The sequence below is a fragment of the Hyaena hyaena genome, unplaced genomic scaffold, assembly GCF_003009895.1.
Source record: "Hyaena hyaena isolate Hyena2069 unplaced genomic scaffold, ASM300989v1 scaffold_9, whole genome shotgun sequence".
Lineage (NCBI taxonomy): Eukaryota > Metazoa > Chordata > Mammalia > Carnivora > Hyaenidae > Hyaena > Hyaena hyaena.
The window spans coordinates 145486-167589 of NW_024080641.1; the positions used below are offsets into that span (position 1 = coordinate 145486).

General features: G+C 54.0%; 4 protein-coding genes across 6 annotated transcripts; all 4 read left to right on the plus strand.

Annotated features, from left to right (window-relative positions):
* The first annotated feature begins 198 nt into the window (after positions 1-198).
* CUNH19orf84 (chromosome unknown C19orf84 homolog) lies at positions 199-2582 on the plus strand. Its single transcript, XM_039249828.1, has 2 exons — positions 199-404; positions 1487-2582. Exons 1-2 carry the CDS (start codon positions 370-372, stop codon positions 1992-1994), a joined length of 543 nt encoding a protein of 180 aa, XP_039105759.1. The 5' UTR covers positions 199-369; the 3' UTR covers positions 1995-2582.
* Positions 2583-3282: 700 nt separating this feature from the next.
* LIM2 (lens intrinsic membrane protein 2) lies at positions 3283-9975 on the plus strand. The gene is made up of 4 exons (XM_039248140.1): positions 3283-3457; positions 8182-8331; positions 9339-9473; positions 9700-9975. The coding sequence occupies exons 1-4, from the start codon at positions 3283-3285 to the stop codon at positions 9759-9761; spliced, it is 522 nt and encodes a 173-aa protein (XP_039104071.1). The 3' UTR covers positions 9762-9975.
* NKG7 (natural killer cell granule protein 7) lies at positions 9412-18751 on the plus strand. Its single transcript, XM_039248150.1, has 5 exons — positions 9412-9473; positions 17538-17762; positions 17841-17987; positions 18072-18206; positions 18328-18751. The coding sequence occupies exons 1-5, from the start codon at positions 9458-9460 to the stop codon at positions 18384-18386; spliced, it is 582 nt and encodes a 193-aa protein (XP_039104081.1). The 5' UTR covers positions 9412-9457; the 3' UTR covers positions 18387-18751.
* Positions 18752-19072: 321 nt separating this feature from the next.
* CLDND2 (claudin domain containing 2) lies at positions 19073-21656 on the plus strand. Of its 3 annotated transcripts, XM_039250956.1 has the most exons (6): positions 19073-19196; positions 19935-20010; positions 20330-20514; positions 20835-20972; positions 21195-21314; positions 21539-21656. In XM_039250956.1, the coding sequence occupies exons 3-6, from the start codon at positions 20346-20348 to the stop codon at positions 21610-21612; spliced, it is 501 nt and encodes a 166-aa protein (XP_039106887.1). In that variant the 5' UTR covers positions 19073-19196; positions 19935-20010; positions 20330-20345; the 3' UTR covers positions 21613-21656. The 3 variants fall into 3 exon arrangements, with proteins under 3 accessions (XP_039106887.1, XP_039106880.1, XP_039106872.1); XM_039250949.1 differs by lacking the exons at positions 19073-19196; positions 19935-20010 and adding an exon at positions 20019-20124; XM_039250941.1 differs by lacking the exons at positions 19073-19196; positions 19935-20010 and adding an exon at positions 20019-20124 and having other exon boundaries at positions 20333-20514.
* The last annotated feature ends 448 nt before the right edge of the window (positions 21657-22104 follow it).

A 22104-nucleotide genomic window follows, 5' to 3' on the forward strand; every position in this document is an offset into this window, starting at 1 on the left:
GGACTCCTGGGTCTGAGGGAGGAGGGGCTGGGGGCCGGGACTCCTGGGTCTGAGGGAGGAGGGGCTGGGGGCCGGGACTCCTGGGTCTGAGGGAGGAGGGGCTGGGGGCCGGGACTCCTGGGTCTGAGGGAGGAGGGGCTGGGGCCGGACTCTTGGGACCAGACGAGGTAGAGAGCTGTGATATGTGAGACTGAGAAATTAGGTCCCGCGACCCCAGCACTCTTTCCCGCGGCTCCCCCACGCCCCGCAGGCCACGCCCCACTTCGAACAAAGTCCCGCCCACTTTCTTCCAGACCTTTCCCCGCCGTCCAGAGCCTTGAAGAAATCCAGGTGAAGGTGCTGGAAGAGATTCGGGAGATCTCTGCAAAGATGGAACAGCAGGAGGAAGAGACTGGGCCCGAAGGGTGAGCGACGCGAGACCCTCCCCGCGGGGAGGACAGAGACCAGAGAGGGAAGGGGACAGAGAAAATCAGAGACAGAATGGACAGACCCAGAGAGACTGTCAGGGGAAAAAAACATCCAGCCTCCTCAGTTAGAAACAGAATCTTAGAGATCTTGTTGTCAGATTTGGGCGAGATACTTAGAAATAGGGACACAGCTAGAAACAGGTATTTGTGGAACAGGGAGAAATTTCAAGAAGGAATGAGAAGAATCGACAATGTCAGGAACATGGCTGGAGAAATAGTAATAATAATCATCAGACGCAGGTGTTTAATATGCACCTTTGCTACTACACGAGGCCATCGTTTGGTGTGACGAAATTAAGGCTCAGCTCAAGAAAATGATTAGACCAGAAATACACAGTGAGTGAGGGCAGCCTGGAGCTGGGCTCTGTCTGATGTTAAAGTTCTGGCAACTGTCTCTCTGTCAAGAGAGATGGGAAGAAAGAGTGAGACAGAGGGGCGCCTGGGTGGCTCAGTTGGTTAAGCGTCTGACTTGGGCTCTGGTCATGATCTCGTGGTTTGTGAGTTCAAACCCCACGTCGGGCTCGGTGCTAACAGCTCCGAGCCTGGAGCCTGCTTTGGATTCTGTGCCTCCCTCTGCCCCTTGCCTGATCACACTGACTCTCTCTGTCTCTCAAAAATAAATAAATGTTTAAAAAAGAAAGAATGAATGAATAAGGCAGAGACAGAGGGCGCCTGGGTGGCTCAGTTGGTTAAGCGTCAGATTCCATTTCGGCTCAGGTCATGATCTCAGAGTTGAGTTAGTTCAAGCCCCACAATGGGCTCTGTGCTGACAGCGCAGAGCCTGCTTGAGATTCTCCCCCTCTCTCAAAAATAAATAAGCTTAAAAATAAATAAATAAATAAAAGGAAGCATGGGGGTGGGGGAAGAAAAGAAGGGAAGGGGAGAGAAGTGGAGAGAAGGGGACAAGGAGGTCAGAGGTGGCTGCCCAGCTCGGTGGATTCCGGCAGAAGTGCTGGACCCCAGGACGTAGGACATAAGGCGATGCCGAGATCTGCTGACCTGTCCCCTTGTCCTTCCAGGAACAGCCCGTCCCTGCCGTCACCTGGGCCCTCTGCACCGTTCCCAGCCTTGCCACCCTTTCCCCTGGGGACCCCAGATCCAGCCCACCTGGGGCTCCCCGAGAGCGTGGCCGCTGTCACGGTCCCCATCCGTCTGGACGCCCTCTCCTACCTCCTGCACGGCGCCCTGCTGGGGGCCTACACGCTTCAGCAGTCCTTGCCTTCCTGCCCCTGCAACGCACAGCCATGCCGCACCCCTCCAGGCGCCACCACAAGGCCATCCAGGGGCCGGGGGGGCTGGGACTTCCGACGCAGGCCAGGCCGGGGGGGCCGGGGCCAGGCGCCTTGGGGCCCCAGAAGGGCGGAGCAGCCGGGAAGGGCCGGGGCTGGCCCCAAGGCTCCGCCGGTGGCGTTGGCGGCGTCACCGCCCGCACTGCCTGCCCAGGATGAGAAGAAGGAAGCCGGAGGTCGGGAGCCACCCCGCGACGTGCCAGCTGCGGCCGCAGAAAACTGGGACTTGGAATACTAGGACCCGGAGGGTCCAGCTCCCCAAGCTCCTGAGAGGGCCCCCAGGGTCACCAGGAGGGGTTTCCTGGAGCCCAGGGTGGCCTCAGCTAAGGCAGAGAGACCCCAAGAAACATCCTGCTCCCATCTTTCTTCCCCCCAACCACAGCCTCCTGCGAGTCACCCCATAAAACATGGACCCAGCTAGGATCCCACACCCGAAAAACTCCTGAGCCTCAGCCCCGTGCCCCAAACTGTCCCCAACTCCCCATTCCCAATTCCAGCCCCTCAGCCCTGTCGCCACTCTCAGTGCCACCGCCCCAGTCCCACTCATCCCCGTTTCTGTCCCGGTCTGCACCCTCGCTCCCAGCTTCTCTACCTACCTCAGGCCCAGCCCAACCCTCAGCCTTAACTGTCTCCTACACCTGAGCCCAAGCCCAGCCCACCTTCGACCCGAGCCAGCCCCATCCCATCCTGCTGCGCAGCCCCAGGCGGGACACGCCCTGTGACCCGTGACCCACCTGCAGAGAACCCCATTGGCCCAACAGACCTGCAGCCCCCCACCCTTATCCTGCCCTGGGGGTGAGGACCCCTGGTTGAACAATAAACGGATGACTACCCCCATGTCTTGTGTCTCTGTGTGTGTGCTTACGCAGCTCGGGCTAACCCAGTGGGTGCTGTGAGCAAGGCCTGTGAAAGGGGGTAGGTCGTGGGGAGGGTCACAGAGAGAGGCCAGGGGGGTCAGGGGCTTCGGGGAGGGAGGCCTAGATCCCTGTTTCAGCGAATTCTATTTGGGGCCCCTGCCACTGGCCTCTGCCACCACTGCACTTCTAGCTGCTGGAAGCTTCTGGGCCACGGGGCCATTGTGTGGGGAGGCTTAAGGGATTTGGGGGACCTGGGAGCAGAGAAGCCAGCAACCTGGCTCGGCTCAGTCTGCACAGAAGAGCCGAGGCAGACAGAAGGCTTGTCACAGGGTCTGCCACTCAGGTAGGGACCAGGCATCGGACCTGTAGACCCCTCCTCCCCCAAGATCTAGGGGTCCACCCTCCAGCTCCTTCCTCTCCCAGGGACCTAGTGGGGTCCCAGCCCCCAGACCCCCTCCTCACCTGGGATCTGGTTGTCCAGACCTCCAGTCCCCCTCCCCGGACCCAGGGCCCAGGCCCACAGCTCCTTCCTCTCCCAGGGACCTGCTGTCCCAGCCCCTAGCTCCCTCATCACCTGGGATCGGGGAGTCCAGGCCCCCAGTCCCTTCCTCTGCCAGGACCCGGGAGTCCAGAGCCTGACCCCATCTCTCACCTTCTCCATAGATCACCATGTACAGCTTCATGGGTGGCGGCCTCTTCTGTGCCTGGGTGGGGACCATCCTCCTGGTGGTGGCCACGGCAACAGATCACTGGATGCAGTACCGGCTGTCAGGGTCCTTCGCCCACCAGGGCCTGTGGCGGTATTGCCTGGGCAACAAGTGTTACCTGCAGACAGAGAGCATCGGTAAGGCCTGGGGTCAGAGTCAGGGCCTTGGGGGGGGGGGGGGGGGCGGGTCACAGGCCCTCTCAGGACAGGGGTCAGAGCCCCCCTCAGGGCAGAATCTCTCCACCTGTTTTGCAAGTGGAAGACTGTGTGGCTCAGAGACGGAAAGGGACCAGCCAAAGATCACTCAGCATGGAAGGGGCAGAATTGGGATTTCAGTGTTTTCTTCTAGTACAATTAGGAGATGTACTAGAGGTTAAGTAGCAAGGTGACATTCCCTGGCACGAAATAGATGTTATGTATAGCACTTGGGGCTGAGGTTGTCAGAATAGCATTTTTTAAGTATCTACTATGTATCAAGAACTAGGTTAGGGGGGCGTCTGGGTGGCTTAGCCGGATGAGCGTCCGACTCTTGATTTTGGCTCAGGTCCATGATCTCACGGTTTGTCAGTTCGAGCCCCTGCACTGACAGTGCAGAGCCTGCTTGGGATTCTCTTTCTCCCTCTCTCTGCCTCTCCCCTGCTCTCTCTCTCTCTCTCTCAAAAATAAACATTAAAAAAAAGAAAGAGTTCAGTGTTAAATAAAAAAAAAAAAAAGAACTAGGTTAGGTACTAGATAAAGTACCTATAGTACCTATAGTGGGATATAGAAGCAAATGGACCATTAATCTGCTAAATACTGGATGGTAATTTTTAAGACCTTCTATGTGCCAGGCTATGTAATGTATATGTCTCTATGTACATGGATATGTATGTATGTGTGCATATGTGCCTATTATAATATATATTGTAAAAATGGGATAAAAACTCTTCTAGCATGGAAGGTATAATACCTACCTACTATGTGCCATATATTATAATAATACATATTATATATGTATAATAATATGTTATATAATGTGCTATGTATCTCTATTATCTCTCTCCATATATATGTATACAAAATATATGTACTACATGTATGTATACATATGTATTTGGATATAGATATTTGCATATATTGTATGCTACATTACATATTATATATTGCATTATTTATTATATAATTATATATAATATAATGCATTATATATTAACAAATTAATAATATATAATGTTACATATTTTATAGGTACCAAATACTAGTAGTAGTAATAGTAGTAGTGGTAGTAATAATGACTGGTATTTATTGAAAGTTATTGTGTCCTACATGCTATCCTAAGTGCTTGACATGGATTAATGCCCTTTGGTCTCCCAACACCACTGAGGGTGATACCGTTGTGTCTGGGAATAAGACATGAGATTTGCCCTCAGAAAGCCAAACATTCTCTTTATGGGGCAGTGAGGGGAGGAGCCCACTCTCCTGAGCCCTTTGACTTGCCGGATTTCAGCCACCCCATCTCACTGAACCCGCCTAGGGGAGGCAGCCGGATGCCCATTTTGCAGGAGGGGTAAACTGAAGCAGGAAGCAGTGGAAAGAGTTGCCCTGGCCGCCGGCTTCAGAGCCCAGTCTGCCTCCCGACTTCACGCACCCCGTTCACTTCTGGCGGTCTCATCCATCACACCGCTACCGTGTCTCCTGCCCCAGCCTGGCAGAGCCCTGGGGATACCCACACCCCCTCCATCTTATCTGTGTTGGGGATGGGGGAGAGGGAGGCTCGATGGAGGGCTGCACTTTGGTCTGACCTCAAAACTGAAATCCTCAGGGACAGGCCTCACGCTGACTGATTGCTAGCACCCAAGCTGCTAGCTCACCTTGCACATCAACTGTGACCGGTTCACCAAAATCAGAGCTGGAGACGTGAACTTGCAGAGGCCAAACCCAGCCACAGATGTGTGTGTATAGCCATTTTAAAGTTTCTGAAGTGTCTGCCAGGATTTTTTTTTAAACTTCAAAAAAGCTTTTTTAATGTCTATTTTTGAGGAAGACACACACACACACACACACACACACACACACACACACACAGTGTGAGCAGGGGAGGGGCAGAGAGAGGGAGACACAGAATCTGAAGCGGACTCCAGGCTCTGAGCTGTCAGCACAGAGCCCCACGCAGGGCTCAAACTCACGAGATCGTGACCTGAGCCGAAATTGGACGCTTAACCGACTGAGCCACCCAGGCTCCCCCGTGTCTGTCAGGACTTAAACATTTAGAGATTTTGCATAAACATCTGGACGTGCAGCTCTCTTTGAGAAGCCCAGTTTTGCGTTTGTCCCCGCCCCCCTGGGGGGGGGGGCAGTGTGATGGTCAGCTCGATATGTGCACAGCTGTCTCCCTCAGATGCAGTGTACCAGGCAGGGGCCCCTCAGGAGGCAGAAACCACAGCGTGGTTTGAACGGGGCAGATTGTCTGTGAAGATGGAACTGAGAGGCGGAAATGGGTAGCTAACTGGCGGTGGTAAACTGCCCAGGTCGCTGCAGCCCCCACCTCATTCGGCACATCTCTTGCCCTTATTTGCATCTGCAGGCAGTCCTCAGACACATTTGCGTTTTCCACTCCCGCCTCAGCACAACCATGGGAAGGACATAGGCTATCACATACTCCGTAAGTCCTCCAGACATTTTTTTTTAAAGCAGGCTCCATGCCCAACGTGGGGCTTGAACTCACCACCCTGACATCAAGAGTCGCATGTTCTACTCACTGAGCCAGCCAGGCGCCCCCAGTCCTCCAAACTTTTATTTTAATTTAAAAAAATGTTTCTTTACTTATTTTTGAAAGCATGAGAGATAGCATGTGCGCAGGGGAGGAGCAGAGAGTGAGAGGGAGACAGAGAATCCCAAGCAGACCATGTGGGGCACGAACCCATGAACCGTGAGATTGTAACCTGAGCCGAAATCAAGAGCTAGACGCTTAATGGACCGAGCCACCCAGGGGCCCCAAGACTTTAAAATACCCAGAGGCATCTGTAATTTCCTGGGGCTGCCATTACAAAGGACCACAGACTGAGTGGCTTAAACAACAGAAATATACTGTCTCACAGCTCTGGAGGCCGGAAGTCTAACATCAAGGTGTCAGTAGAATTGGGTCTTTCCAAGGCTATGAGGGAGAATCTATTGCCTGCCTCTCTCCCGGCTTCTGCTGGTTGCCTGGCAGTCTTTGGCATTCCTTGGCGTATCCATGCTTCATCCCGATCTCTACCCTCATCTTCACATGGGGCTCCGGTATGTCTTTCTCCAAATTTCCCCATTTTAAGAGGCTTCAAGTCATTTTGGATCAGGAATCCACTCTACTCCGGTATGACCTCATCCTAACTAATTACACCAGCAAAGACTCTATTTCCAAATAAGGTCATATTCCGGGGGTGGGGTCGGGGTGGGGGAGGGTTAGAGCTTCAACATATGAATTTGAAGGCTGGGGGAGAGACACAATTCCACCCAACACAGCATCCGTGGAGAAACAGCCAGCCATTTTTCTTGCTGACACTCCCACAAGGCAAAAAGACTGCATTCTGCAAAGAACTGGATTTTTTACCTTTCAGTGGCAGGATCAGAGCTCTGCCCTGGTGCACAGTTGTTCCCTGTGCTCCGAGAGACAGAAGAGCCAAGCAGTTAAGAGCCAGGGCTTTGGGGGGCGCCTGGGTGGCTTAGTCGGTTAAGAGTCTGACTTTCGCTCAGGTCATGATCTCGCGGTTCGTGGGTTCGAGCCCCGCGTCGGGCTCAGTGCTGACTGCCAGCTCAGAGCCTGGAGCCTATTTCAGAGTCTGTATCTCCCTGTCTCTCTGACCCTCCCCTGCTCACGCTCTCTCTCTCTCTCCCCTAGAAATAAATAAAAATATTTAAAAAAAAAAAAGAGCCAGGGCTTTGGTGCCTGGGTGTGAACACCAGGCCTACTGCCAGTTATAGGATTCTGGGCAAGTCGCTTTGCCTCCAAGCCTTGGTTTCTTCACCTGAGAAATGGGGATAAAAATAGAAGGTCCAGCAAAGGGCTCGTAGAGGGAACACATAGGCTCATGCGTGGAATGCACGCCCGGCACGCATTTGGCAGCTGGTCAAAGGAGAATGAGATCATAACTGTTATTCCCAGGGCGTGTCCTAAAGGGCCAGCCCTGAGCCAAGCACTGGAGAAGAATGATGTTCAGGGCCCCACATTCCTTTATTCAGCCCTTGCGCTGAGCACCCATGTTGTACAGGCGTTTGGTGCTAGGGATGCTGTGGTGAATGAGAAAGCAAGACCTTTGTCCTCACATACAGCAGGGAGACAAGATATAAACAAGTTAAAAATAAATAGACCATTTTCTTTTTTTTTTTTTTTTTTAAGTTTATTTATTTTGAGAGAGAGAGAGAGAACAGGGCAGGGGCAGAGAGAGAATCCCAAGCCTCACGCGGGCCTCGAACCCATGAACCTTGAGATCATGACCTGAGCTGAAAGCAAGAGTCGGGTTTGGGGAATCGCCTTCATTCGTTCACACATACGTTCATTCATCCATCCAAGGAACACTGTGCTGGGGGTATTTGCGGTCCAGAACCCTATCCTCAGGGAACGATCAGGCTGGAAGCGGAAACAGTCACCACCCAGAGTGGAGGAAGGAGTTACCTGTTACCTGAGGGCCGAAAGGGTGCTTCCTAGAGGGGATTTGGGCCGGGGTGTGGAAGGGGAATAGGAGTTGGCCAGGTGAAGAGAGGAGAGCGTTTGTTTGCAAAGAGGTGAAGGAGGCACTGGGTCTGGGATGTGGAGAGAGGCAAGGGGTTCAGCCCTCAGAGGCAGCAGTGGTCACCGCTGAGGGCAGGGCTGGTGGCAGGGGAGTGACCTTCCGGTGCTCCCGCAGCCTACTGGAACGCCAGCCGGGCCTTCATGATCCTGTCCTCCCTGTGCGCCACCTCGGGCATCATCATGGGCATACTGGCCTTTGCTCAGCAGCCCACCTTCACCCGCCTCTCCCGGCCCTTCTCCGCGGGCATCCTGTTTTTCGCCTCCAGTGAGTGGACCCTCCCCTTCCCCCCCACTCCCACTCCCTGCCCATTTCCATCGCTAACGAACTCCACTCTCATCGGGGTTCCACGCCCATCCTGGTCTCACCCCGACCTCAACACCATCTCCGAGACGGGTTCTAATGCCTCCTGCCGGCCGGCCTCCTTGGAGTCCCAGCCACCCAGAGCTGGCGTCACACCCCACAGGTTTACAGGCGCCTGTAACCTGTAAACAGGCGGTTGCAGGTGGAGGCCACAAGCCATCTGAACTTTGGACCCACTGGCTACACGTTCAGGGGTTCCTGGGAGGGACCCAGTCAGGTTCAAACATTTGCCAGAAGGACTCACAGAACGCAGGAAAGCACTACACGGAAGCAATCATAGATTTATTATAAAGGATACAACTCAGCACCAGCTAAATCAAGAGATGTGTAGGGTGAAGCCTGAGAAGGTCTTGAGGCAGAACCTCTGCACCCTTCCCCCCGCTCCCCAACGGCCTCAGGGCACGCTGCCCCCCCTCCTCCAAGCACATCTGCACATCCATGTGTTCCCTCCCCAGCCAGGAAGCTCCAGAGTGCGCTCCGCATCAAGGCACGGTTGATGGAGTCACTGGTCACATGACAGAGCGTAATTAATCTCTAGCTTCCATCCCCAGAGGTTGGTCTGATGCCAAGTGGCTCAAAGCCCCACCAGTCTGTTCTGTTCCCGAGGCTGGTCTTTCTGGTGACCAGTTCCTACCTAGTGTCATCTCAGCTCATCAACATATATTCATGTTCATCCGAGAGGCTCAGCAAGAACAAAGCCACTCCTACTATCCAGGGAATCCCAAGGATCTAGCGTCTCCCTTCCAGGAACCAGAGCCCCAAACCAGCCCAGACAAATTCTTCATTGCACAGCACAGCCGGCCCGTCCCCACCCCAGCCCTACTCCCTACCCCACCCGCCCCTCCCCTTCCTCCATCTCATTCCACCCTCCCCCGCAACCCCCCCCACCTCCCCCCACCCTGTCTCCCCAGCCTTTTTTGTCCTGTTGGCCTTGGCCATCTACACTGGAGTCACAGTCAGCTTCCTCGGTCGCCGCTTCGGGGACTGGCGTTTTTCCTGGTCTTACATCCTGGGCTGGGTGGCCTTGCTCATGACCTTCTTCGCAGGTATGGGGGCTTGGGGGTGGGAAGGTCAGTGTCCGAGGCGGAGTGGGCGGCACTCTAGAGGGTGAGATGATGGGATGTCCCACACGGGCCTCCAAGCACGGAGCCAGAAGGAGGCCTCCGGGCCCCGCAGACACCCGGGGAGAAGGGGAGTGCGGTGCTGGGGTGCTGGGTTGGGAGCCCAGCCTAGGAGGACTCGGGGGGTCAACTGGGGTCTCTTCTCACACAGGGATTTTCTACATGTGTGCCTACCGGATGCACGAATGTCGGCGCCTTTCTGCTCCCCGCTGAGCCCAAATACCCCGATTTCACCTGGAAGTGAAAATAGGGCCACTGGAAAGGAGGGGAGGGTCTAGAGGCTGCAATCCTGGTTCCTGTGAGCAGGAGGGGGCCCAGTCCCGGACTCTGGGTGGGAGGGCCTCTGATTTCTGCATCCCCAGGGGGAAGGAGGAAGAGTGGGGTCTGGTGGGAGGCAGTTGAGAAGACCTGAGGTCTAGCCTATGAAGGGGGGTGTTAGAGAGATGGATCTTCATTAGAGCGGCTTTTTGAGAGTCTAATAAAACTGATGTGAAACTACTAAAGTGTGGTTCCTGAGGGGTTGCAGTGGTGAGAGGTGTGAAAGGTGGATGGGGTGAGGGGAATGTACTGCTGTGGCCTAACCAGCGCAGTTTCCGCAGGGACGGGGACAGACAGGGATGGGGACAGACATCAATCACACAGTCCCCACCCAGAGGTTCTAGGAAACTGATGTGTCGCTCCAATTCCGACAGCAATTCTGGTGTGTGTGTGTGTGTGTGTGTAATGTTTATTTAGAGAGAGAGAGAGAGAGGGAGGGAGGGAGGGAGACAGAGGATCTGAAGTAGGCCCCGCAGTGTTAGCACAGAGCCTGATGTGGGGCTTGAACCCACAAATGTCAAGATCATGACCGGAACTGAAGTCGTACACTTAAACGGCTGAACCCCAGGCACCCCTGTTGGGGTTTTTTTTCAGTTTTTATTTAGTTTTGAGAGAGAGAGAGAGAGCAAGACCAAGAGACCGAGCGGGGGAGGGGCAGGGAGAGGGAGACACAGAATCCAAAGCAGACGCAGCATAGAGCCCGACACGGGGCTCCAACTCACAGACCACCAGAGCATGACCTGAGCGGAAGTCAGACACTTAACCGACTAAGCCACCCAGGCGCCCACCCCTGATGTTTTCTATCCCACATCACCAATCAACTCACTTCTGACACTGGCTACGCGGAGGTAACATCAGATTCCTCAGGTGAAGGGTTCAGTCCAAAAGACAAACCCCACCCCCACCCCCACCCCCACCCTCCGCCACCTCAGATGCTGTCACAAGTGCAGGTGGTCACGGGGCTTCTGGTCGACCAGCAGTAGACTGGAGGTTCCCTGACTCTCTCCTGGGGTTCGGTTAATTTGCTAGAACAGCTCACAGAACTCAGAGAAACATTTCAGCTACTAAGTCACCACTTCACTGTGAGAGGATATAACTCAGGCACAGCCAGACAGAGGGATGCCCAAGGCAAGTGGCCCCTGCCCTCTCCAGGGAGCCACTCTCTGCCCATTATCCACACGTTCACTGACCTGGAATCTCTCTGAATCCCGTACTCTTGGGTTTTTCTGGCGACTTCACTGCACAGACGTCAATACTGACCACTGGTGATTCTCAGTCCCCAGTCCCTCCCTCCCCAGGTTGGGGGCTGGGACCGAGACGTCCAACCATCTGGTCACATGGTCGGTTCCCCTGGCAACCTGCCCCTACCCTGGGGTGCTTTCCCAGAGTCGCTTCATTAGTGTAACAAATACACCTTCAAGGCTCTCATCACCAGTGAAATTCCTAGGCTTTTAGCAGCTTTGTGCCCGGAACCCGAGGAAGACCAAATATATACACATTTCTTATGAGTCAGCCTATCAGTGGGATAACAGGATAAACGAAAAGATCTGTCCAGAAAAACCACCTTGGTGCCCACTCACCCCAGGGAGATCTCCTAACTGCCCCTCTCCTCCCCCATGGACCCCTCCAGCTGGAAACACCCCATCTCTGATCTGCACCCCCTCCTGCGCCTGCCTGTTCACACACCTTTCATGACCTTGATCTTCTCATTCACTTATTACTTCATTCAATAAGCTGATGCCCATTGTCATGAGATTTACGGATATCTATCATAAAATAATGAGACTATTTAGCAAAGCCGGTACTAATCATAAGAATATTAATTAGAGCCTATGCTCAAACTGTCATGTTAATAGAGGCTTACTCCCTAGAAATATTTATTGGGGCCTCCACAAATAACAATAGTACCGTATTTATGGAGGCTTCCTCTAATAATAACGGCAATTTAAGCCATATCTAATAGTAATTTATTGAGGCCTATTTAAACGGGCATATTTACTGAGGCTTATGCCAGTAGTCATATTTATAGGGTGTTTTTTTTTTTCTGGCAATACTAATGATGTTGTAACTCCAGACTCCTCTAATATCCACTCGAAAAGAAGAGGCATCTCAGATCTCAAATGCCACGTGTCCTGGTCTCTCCCACACCCCTAACAGACTCCCCATCTCACTCCATTATCATCCAGCTGTTGCAGCCAAGAATGTTGGGGTCATTCTCAGCTCGTTTCACCCACATCCCACACCTGATTCGTCAGCAAGTAGCCATGGCACTACCTTAAAAATGTGTCCAGAATTTGACTCCTTGCTCATCCAATTACCTTGCAGATCTGGTCTCACCTGGCTTAGGGCCACAGCCTCTCAACCGCCGCTGTCAGTGTCCTTACCCATGTCCTGCCCACTGTGGTCCTTTCTCTATGCAGCATTTAAAAATACTTTTTAAAGTTTATTTATTTATTTTGAGAGAGAGAGAGAGAGAGATAGCATGCAAGCAGGGTAGGAGCAGAGAGAGAGGGAGAGAGTATCCCAAGCAGACTCTGCACTGACAGTATGGAGTCTGAAGCGGGGCTCGAACTCACGAACCATGAGATCATGATCTTAGCCGAAATTAAGAGCAGGATGCCTAACTGACTGAGCCACCCAGGTGGCCCCCTACACAGCATTTAGAGGGATTTTTGTTAAAGCGTGATTCAAATCATGTCACCTTTCTCTAACCCCTCCCTCTGCCCCCCCCACGCCAGTACCTTCCAGCTCAGATGAACAGTCTCAGCTCTCTCTCTCTCAAAAATAAACATTTAAAACAATTTTTTTAAAGATTAGAAAAAGTACTTTTAGATCATCATTGTTTATAAGACAGCCTGGCATATGGTAATCACTCAAAAGAATATTTGTTAAAATATATTTATTCAGGCCAAATAACAACAGTATTATCAACTTAGAAAATTATTAAATGGGTTCTACTCAAATATTTATTGAGATTTAGTATATATGTATTTTATAATTAATCTGTTTTATATATATATATTTCATTCAAAATAAATTAAAAGGGGCACCTGGGTGGCTCAGTCAGTTGAGCATCCGACTCTTGATTTCAGCTCAGGTCATGATCTCCCAGTTTGTGAGTTTGAGCCCTGTGTCTGGCTCTGCACTGACAGTGTGGAGCCTACTTGGGATTCTCTCTCTCTCTCTCTCTCTCTCTCTCTCCTGCCCCTTCCCCACTCATGTGCCTGTGAGCACTCTCTTTCTCAAAATAAATATTTTTTTAAAAATAAAATAAAGGGAAAGAGCATATAACTCATTTGTAAATTACAGGTTATACAACTGAAAAACATTAGTTTTCCATAGATATCATACAAAACACATGTATTGCCTGTTTTACATATGGTAGCAGATATTAAATTTTTTTTTAATGTTTTTTATCTTTGAGAGCAAGAGAGACAGAGCATGAGTGGGGGAGAGGCAGAGAGAGAGGGAGACACAGAATCCAAAGCAGGCTCTAGACTCTGAGCTGTCAGCACAGAGCCTGATGCCAGGCATGAATCACGGACTGCAAGATCATGACCTGAGCTGAAGTTGAATGTTTAACCGACTGAGCCACCCAGGTGCCCTTGGTAGTAGATATTTTTATTACTTTTTTTTAACTTTATTTATTTTTAGAGAAAGAGACAGAGAATCCCAAGTTGGCTCCACACTGTCAGCATAGAGCCCGACATGGGGCTCGATTTCACGAACCCATGAGATCATGACCTGAGCGAAATGAAGAGCCGGATGCTTAACCAACTGAGCTACCCAAGTGTGCCAAGATTTTTTTAATTTAATTTTTGTATTTTTGTATTAATTTTTATTAAAAAATATTTTTAATGTTTTTCATTTATTTCTGAGAGAGGCAGAAGCATGAGCAGGGGAAGGTCAGAGAGAGAGGAAGACACAGAATCCAAAGCAGGCAGGCTCCAGGCTCTGAGCTGGCTGTCAGCACAGAGCCCAATGCGGGTCTCGAACCTGTGAACCGTGAGATCATGACTTGAGCCGAAGTCGACGCTTAACCAACTGAGCCACCCAGGCGCCCCAATTTTTTTATTTTTTAAAGTAATCTCTACACACAGTGTGGGCCTTGAACTTGTAACCCCGAGATGGAGAGTGGCATGCTCTTCTGACTGAGCCAGCCAGGTGCCCCTCAGCTCGCTATTCTTAGCTGACAGGTTCCAACTAATGTTTTTTATTTTTTACATCAGAGTGGATACATTAACTAGATTCTACTAGGCAACTAGACTAACAGATTTAGTACTTTTCTATCATCATAATAGACTGCATTAAATATTATTAATAGAGTAGGCCTCAGTAGAAATGAAGGCATTTTCCATAATAACCGTTTATAAGCAGCATTCACTTCTTTACCACAGTGTAGGGTCAGTGAGAGTGAGGGTCTCATGTGCCTTGAGCACCAGTGTTTCCCCAGGGCCTGGCATTCTGCCTGAACCATTCTAATGGTTGACTTATTTCCAGAAGCCTCCTATGGGCCAGGTCTCAAGCTGGGCCCTGGGGGCCCCCAAATTAATCAGACCTCATTCCTGCCTTGGAGTTTTTGAGGTCTGAGGATGTATGGGAGGTGGTGAAAGCAGAGACACTTTGGATCAAGCCAAGGAAAGAAGGTCCCAGGAGATAATAATTGGGCTAGGGGTGTGGGAATAGTGTCCTGGGCTGAGGGCGGACCCTTGGGATTGGAGGACCTCAGCTCTGAAGACAGAGCCAACCGGATAAAAAGACCAAGTGTCTAGGTGGTCCGGGTGCGCCAGACTCTGGGCAGGGTTTCTGCAAGATGGAGCCTCTGAAGGAATTCCCTGGGCCTCGGCGGGGGGTGGGGGTGGGGGGCTGGAGAAAGTTAGAAGGGACTGGGGTGATTTGGAAACACTGGTGGCACTTGGGCAAGATTGGTAGAGACCCAAACTAACAACTGGGACGGCGTCGGGGAGCCGGGGACATGGGAGGTCTCGGGAAAAGTTTCAGAACACATATCTTGTCAAGAAAAAAGATGGAGGTTCTTCAATGTCACGTCACCTGCTTCAGGCTCTCATGCTGGCTGCAGTCGGTCCCTGCTGGCTTGAGGAGCATGTGCCAGAGGGCACCAAGAACCTGGCCCTGCAGTCAGCCCATGATGCCGACAAGTGCAGAAGCCTGTTGGAGCCCCGTGCGGCTGTGTGTATGTGTGTGTGTGTGTGTGTGTGTGTGTGTGTGTGTGTGTGTGTACACGCACTCACGTCATGGTGGAGGTGAGACTCAAGAAAATGAAACAGGTGGGGTGTCTGGTTGGCTCAATTGGGAGGGCATGTGGGAGAGCATGTGACTCTTGATCTTGGGATTCTGAGTTTGAGCCCCATGTTGGGTTAGAAATTAAATAAACTAAAAAAAAAAAGGAGATCAACCAGGGTGAAAGGGTTGGGCCTAGAGGTGGAATGGAGATGAAAATGAGTGAGATTGAGGTAGGATTTATAGGACTTGGGTTGGGGTGGAGTAGGAGGAAGTGGGGGGTGGGGCTAGACGTATGATCTGGCATGGGGATAGGGGTGTAGACAGGGTTAAATCTCAGGATGAGGATGGGTTTGGGTTTGGGGTTGAGCTTGGATTTGGAGACAGGGCTGGGGTTGAGTTTGACGTTGGGTTTGCGAGTAAGAGGTTAGGTTGGAGGATCGGGTTAAGAAGTTGGTTCTGTTTGTGCTTGGGGATGGCACTGAGTTTAGAGTTGGTGTTGGCAATGAAAATGGGGTTTGGGGGCGCCTGGGTGGCTCAATTGGTTAAGCGTCCGACTTTGGCTCAGGTCATGATCTCACGGTTCGTGGATTGGAGCCCCGCGTCGGGCTCTGTGCTGACAGCCAGCTCAGAGCCTGGATTCTGTGTCTCCCTCTCTCTCTGACCCTCCCCTGCTCATGCTCTCTCTCTCTCTCAGAAATAAATAAAAATGTTAAAAAAAAAGAAAGAAAATAGGGTTCGGTTTAGGAAGCAAGACAGAGTTGAGTTTGCGGGTAGAGCTGAGTTACAGATGGGGTTGGGTGTGGGGTTGGGGATGAGGTTATGGATGGGACCCGGATCTCTGTGGGGGGAGGGCATTGTCAGGGCAACCTGGGAGGGAGGGCTTAGGGCAAGAGTCAGCTACCCAGAACTGCGTGACACCAAACCAGCCTGGTTTCAAAGTCTTAACAGCTTCTCTTTCTTGAGCTCAGAGGACCCAAGAGGCCAGATCACCAGCCAGCATCTCCCAGGCCTCAGACACCCCAGTGCTCATCTCCATGGAGCTCTGTCGGGGTTAGGTTTGGGAATGAGGATGGGACTGGGTTGGGGGATAGGGATGGAGTTAGGACGGGGCTGGGTTTGAGATGAGGTGGAGACTGCAGACGTGCTCTGTGCTCTGACACTTCCTCACACCTCCAGGGCCCAGACTTCCTGAAGCCTGTCTGTTGCTCTTCACTAGCGCTGCATCCACTGCCATGTTTTGTGCCAGTGCCCTGCTGCTTATGATCTGAACCTACCTCTGGGAGGCTGTCCTTCTGAGCACGTTCTCAGGAGTGGCCAGTTATTTCGGTGGTGAGGGTCTCGGTGAAGATTAGAGGTTTGCAAATTGGAAACTCCAATAACGGGAGAGGACCTGGGCTCTTAAGTCACTCTGTTGTGGGACTGCTGGCTCAAGTCATCTTCATGACAGAGGTCTTCTTCTAGGCCATTCCCCGATTCATAGAGGTCAAGTGTGCCTAAGCCTTCTACCTGGGCTGCCACACCTTCACCTGACACCTGCTTATCAGTGAGGTGTTACCTAGGACCCAATATTAGTATGGGCCGAGGGGGCTTGCTCTTGGAGGGTGAGAGGGTCCTGTGCCCCCGGCCCCTGCCACGCAGGCACCCTGACAAAGCCCACCGCCCTGGAGGCCCTGCTCAAAGCAGAGCTGTGTGTGAACTCTTCTTACCAGATAAGGATGTGGGCATGTCTCGCTGTCCACAAGCTTTCAGAATTGTGATTCTCCACCCTCTGCTTGCCTTGGGTATAAGCTCCAAGCAATCGATCCAGAAGTCTGAGCCCCCGTCTGCCTGCCTCTTCGTCAAGACCTGAGTCCAGGCCTCCAGCCCTTCCCGCTTCAGCCCCAAGTGTCCTGGCCTCCAGCCCTTCCCCCCTCAGCCCCAAGTGTCCTGGCCTCCAGCCCTTCCCCCCTCAGCCCCAAGTGTCCTGGCCTCCAGCTCCTCCTTCTGCGGAGACACTGAAGTTGGGGCCCTCCTCTTCCAGAATGGAAGGTTGCAAAACCCACAAGAAAGTCACAACCTTCAACTGTCCCCTCCGGCCACATCCCCCATTTAGCTCACACTCTGGCCTCACTTGCCACCTCCCCCCTTGAGGCCCCCAAACCTCCCACACCTCTTCCAGGAAGCCTCCTCTGATGTTAAGGGTTCCAAAGGTGGGAGGCACAGAATGTAAAACAGACAGGCAAGCTCTGAACCGCCACCCAAACCACTGATGATATGACACCCTCCTCCACCACACACTATGAGGGGACCCGGATCTCTGGGGGGGGGAGGGCGTTGTCGGGGCAACTGGGAAGGGAGGACTTAGGGCAAGAGTCAGCTACCCGGAACTGCATGACACCAAACCAGCCTGGTTTCAAAGTCTTAACGGCTTCTCTTTCTTGAGCTCAGAGGACCCAAGAGGCCAGATCACCAGTCTCTTCATCTCCCAGGCCTCAGACACCCCAGTGCTCATCTCCATGGAGCTCTGCCGGTCCTTGGCTCTATTCACTGGCTGCTTGGGCCTGGTGTCCATCCTGATTGCTCTGAGCACGGATTTCTGGTTCGTGGCCGTGGGGCCCAACTTTTCATTTCACTCGGGCCTCTGGCCGAAGGGGCCTCACGATGCGGTGGCAAGTAAGGGACAGCGGTCTCTCCTGTCGGGGGCGGGTGGGCAGCAAGAGGGGCGGCACCTGAATCTTCTCTCTTGAACAGGCTACATCCACGTGACACAGACCTTCGGCATTCTGGCCACCCTGTGTGGCCTGGTGTCGCTGATCTTCATGGCCCTGTCCTGTGTCCCCTCAGTGTCCATTCCAGGCCGCGGGCCCCTTGCCTCCTCAGTCACAGCCTTTGCTGCAGGTAGACTCAAGGCTGCACCTGGGGACTGGGGACTGGTGAGTTTCCATAGAGGGGCTGAGCGGTCTCTCTTGTCTTCGTCCTCAGCCATCTTTGTGACGGTGGCCATGGTCGTCTACACCAGCGAGCGGTGGAACCAGACCCAACACTCGCAGGTCCAGTCCTTCTTTTCCTGGTCCTTCTACTTGGGCTGGGTTTCCATGGGCCTCTTCCTCTGTTCAGGTAACTGCTGCTCCGGGGACTGGAGAGGCAGGCTGGGGGGAGGGCAGGGGGGAGTGGGGGCAGGGGGATGGTTTTGAGAGAGCAGGGTGGGGCAGGTGCTAACCTCTCTCTGTCACCCCAGGTAGCCTGAGTATGGGTGTTCACTTTAGCACCCCCCGGCCTGGCTATGACACCTTGTGAGCGAGAGGAGAGAACAGCAAGATGAAGCTCTATTCTCTGAAGACATGACCAGAAGCTTCGGGCCTCCTGCCGTCGTCCCTCTGGCCCTTACCCCCAGCCCTTCAGAAACCCCCTCATTTGTTTCTTCACCCGTTCAACAAAAATGTGCTGGGATCTGGTGATTCTGAGATTAATTCAGTCATGACATAAGCTGAGGGCAAGCCAGTTCCATCCATGCCGGGCAACACTAGGCGCCCAGAAAGGAGTCCAAGCCCTCACCTGTCATCCGTGGGCTCCCGCCCGGTGCAGGGACCGCCATGATCCCATGTCGGCTCCCTTCTCGAGACCCTATTTCCATCTCAAGACCCTGTCCTTTGTCTTTCCCACATTAGTGCTCTTTCCTTCTTACTCCCTGATTTTGCCCCCTTGTCTTCATTCTGGTCCCCCTCGCTTATTTCACTCATTCATTCATTCACACCCTCAGCTGGTTTCTCTGGAGTTCTTCCTTTCTGCCGGGTCTCCCTGGGGACGCTGACCGGAAGCTGAGACCTGAGCCCTGCCCACTGGGGGCTGCAAGTCAGGTGGGGGAATCGAGACAGGAGGGCAGAGCCTGGGGTGGCAGGGAGGAAGACCAAGTCAGGAGGGGGCAGGGGTGAGCTTTCTGGTGAGAGGGTGTTTAGGGGCCTCTCAAGGGCCAAGGCAAAGTCATCCAGGCAGAGGGGCCCAAAGGTGGAGGTGTGGAGAAGCCGGAAGTTTTCAGGGGATGGAGAACAGTGCTTTGTGTGGAATGTGGAATGCAGAGGCCGTTGGAGCTTGAGGATGAAGAGGCAGGTGAGAGCCAGGGCCCTTCCTGTGACTCTCTCCCGAGGGCAATGGGGAGCTAGGAGAAGGTTGTGAGCTGGGGAGGGACAGCACCAGCTGCAGGTTCCGGAAAGATTCCTCTGGCACATGCAGGGAGGCCAGAAGGGACAGAGGAGCTTGGCAATGCAAAGGGTGTGACTGGGACCAGGGCATGAGATGGAAAAGAGGGCAGGAGCCAGAAAGATTCAGTGGCCAGAAAGAACCGGACTCAAGGATCCAAGGGCTTTGTGGGGGGTGATGGGCAGGAGGGGGCCAAGTTAGTGCCCAGGAGTGTGGGACAACCAACTTGGGTGGGGTGGTGAGGTCATCCCTAGTTTGGTGGGAGATGCTGAGCTCGCTTGGGATGTGGTTGTCAGGGGTCTGGGGCAGAGACATGGGCTGGAGAAGGTTTGGGTTGTTATCAGAGAATCAGTGGCTAATGGAGCCGTGGTTGTGAGTAGGCTCATCGGGTAAGAAGGTGCAGGATGAAGGCCGGCACTGGGAAGTGGAGGGAAGAGCAGGAGCAGAGAGTGGGGCCCTGGAGAGCTTCCGGGATCAAGGGAAGAGTTTTCACAAGGATATGGTCTACTGTGTCATGGCCATCTGACTGAGCTGTCACCTTGCTAGAAAAGCTGTGGGGTGTGTGTGTGTGTGTGTATGGGTGGATGGTGGTTATCTCTTTAAGTGGCTGGTGGGAGAGGGGGTTCTGGAACTCCTCTTGCCTCACAGAGACCCAGTCTCCCTTCCCCCACCCCTCTGGATTCTGAGTCTAAGAAGCCCCTGGAGCTGGCTGTGAGTCACTTAGGTGGGTGTGTGCATGGGGGTTGGGGGAGGGCACTGAACAGGCTAAAGGGGCATTCCACTGGAGGATGAAGATCTGTGAAAGACAGAGAGGTCCCTAAGCTGTGGCTCCTTGCGGGTAAGGTCTCCAAGCCCCCAATAAGGCATGGAGAAGGTTTTGGGTTTGGGAAGGGCCTGAGGGAGGGGTCCCCAGACAGGAGTGCTGGGGTGTAGTCTGCGATATGGAGGGACATGTGTGTGAGGGGGTCTCAAGGGCTTGAAGGAGCTGGGAGAGGGGTGTGGGGGGGAGGGGTGTTGGCCAATCTTGTGTGTGTGACCCTCAGCAGCAGCCTCCCTGGCATGGGGGTGAAGCGGAGCCTTCAGAGCGGGGGCACCTTGCTGGGCTTCTTGGCCCAAATCCTCACGATTCTCTCCGCTGCCACCAACTACTGGATCCGCTACCCTGGAGGCCACAGTGGCCTGTGGCAGGAGTGTAATGGCGGCATCTGCTCCAACATCCCCTGCCAGAGTGAGGCCTGGCCCACCCAGATGTCCCCCACTGGACAGACAGCCCCCAGCACTGAGCACAGCTGGCCCCCTCGCCTGACACAACAGCTGGGCGCAACCTGTGGCGCCCCCACCCTCACCCCTTCCTCTCCTGTCTCAGATCCACCTGCTCCTCCGAGACAAAGAATACCATGAACCCCCATTTGGGGACCTGCTTCCCTGTTGTGACATTAACCTCCCCTCATAAAGTAACTTCCAAGTCCCTATCCAAACCGGACCGGCGGGTGGGGGTGGTGGCCAGGGGCGGTGCGAGGGCGCGGCTGAGGCTACCGCTCTCCCCAGCCATGCTGGCGGTGACGGGGGCGTGCATGGTGCTGGCGGCGAGCTCCGCCGTCGTGGGTTTGGTGATGGGGCTGCGGATTCTGTGCCACGAGGGCGACTCACGGGGCCAGACTACGAGCGCCACCTTCTTCCTCTGCGGTGAGACGGTAGCGGGCCCCCAGGCCTAGAGCGGGCTTGGGAGTTGCAGGGGCGGCAGGGACCCAGGATTCTCGCGCTTCTAGGCGCTCGGAAGGGAATGAGGGGAGGGGCCAGAGACGGGGGCGTGGCTGGGAGGGGGCGTGGCCTGGGCGATGGGCGCGGTCTGGGGGGGGGGCCTCCGCGCGACCCCCTGGCCACACTCACCCCGGGAGTGGGGCCCAGGCCTGCTGCTGCTGATCGCCTTGACAGGCTACACCGTGAAGAACGCGTGGAAAAACGACGTCTTCTTCTCGTGGTCCTATTTTTCGGGGTGGCTGGCTTTACCCTTCTCTATTCTCGCGGGTAACCTGAAAAGCGGGAAGAGGGTGGAGGAGACTGCCCTGAGCACCCCCTCCCCATAGACTCCCCGCCACCCTCCCAGGGACTCCCCGGCACACTCCGCCCCTGACTCCCGCACACCCGGAGGGGGCACCCCTGGAGCCCCAAACCTTCGTCCCCGAGGCGCTCCGGGTCATCCGCCCCAGGATCCGCCGTCCCCCACCTGCCCTCCGCTCGTCTCCCACCAGGCTTCTGCTTTCTGCTGGCGGATATGATCGTGCAGAGCACGGATGCCATCAGCGGATTCCCCGTGTGCTTGTGACCGCAGCCTGCCTGGGGCAGAATAAAGGAACGGTTTTCACCGCTGCTGCTCCGTGTGCCTTTCTGCGGGACGCGAACGCACGTGGGGACATGGATATGAAGAGGACCGGGGACCGAGGCATGGGGTCCCTGGGGACTCAGGGAGGACATAAGCACATGAACCTATAGTGAAGAGGAACACGGGGACACGAGCTTGGAGTGGACGAGGCACACGGACTGGGAGGGGCAACGGCGATCGGGGTAGTGGGGTCAGGAGCGCACAAGGCGCTTGGAGGGGATGTAGGGACTTGCAGGGAAAACGGGTATAGGGGAACGTAAGAGGCATGGTCATGGGACGAGGAACAGGGCAAGAAATGGGGAGACAGACACAAGAGGAGGCAGGGGGCACGGGCATGGCGACTTGTAGAGTTGAGGAAAAGGCGGGGGGCTGGGGGAAGGGATAAATCGAGGACGCTGGGAAAAGTTCAGAAAACGTGGGAGGAATTCCACTCGG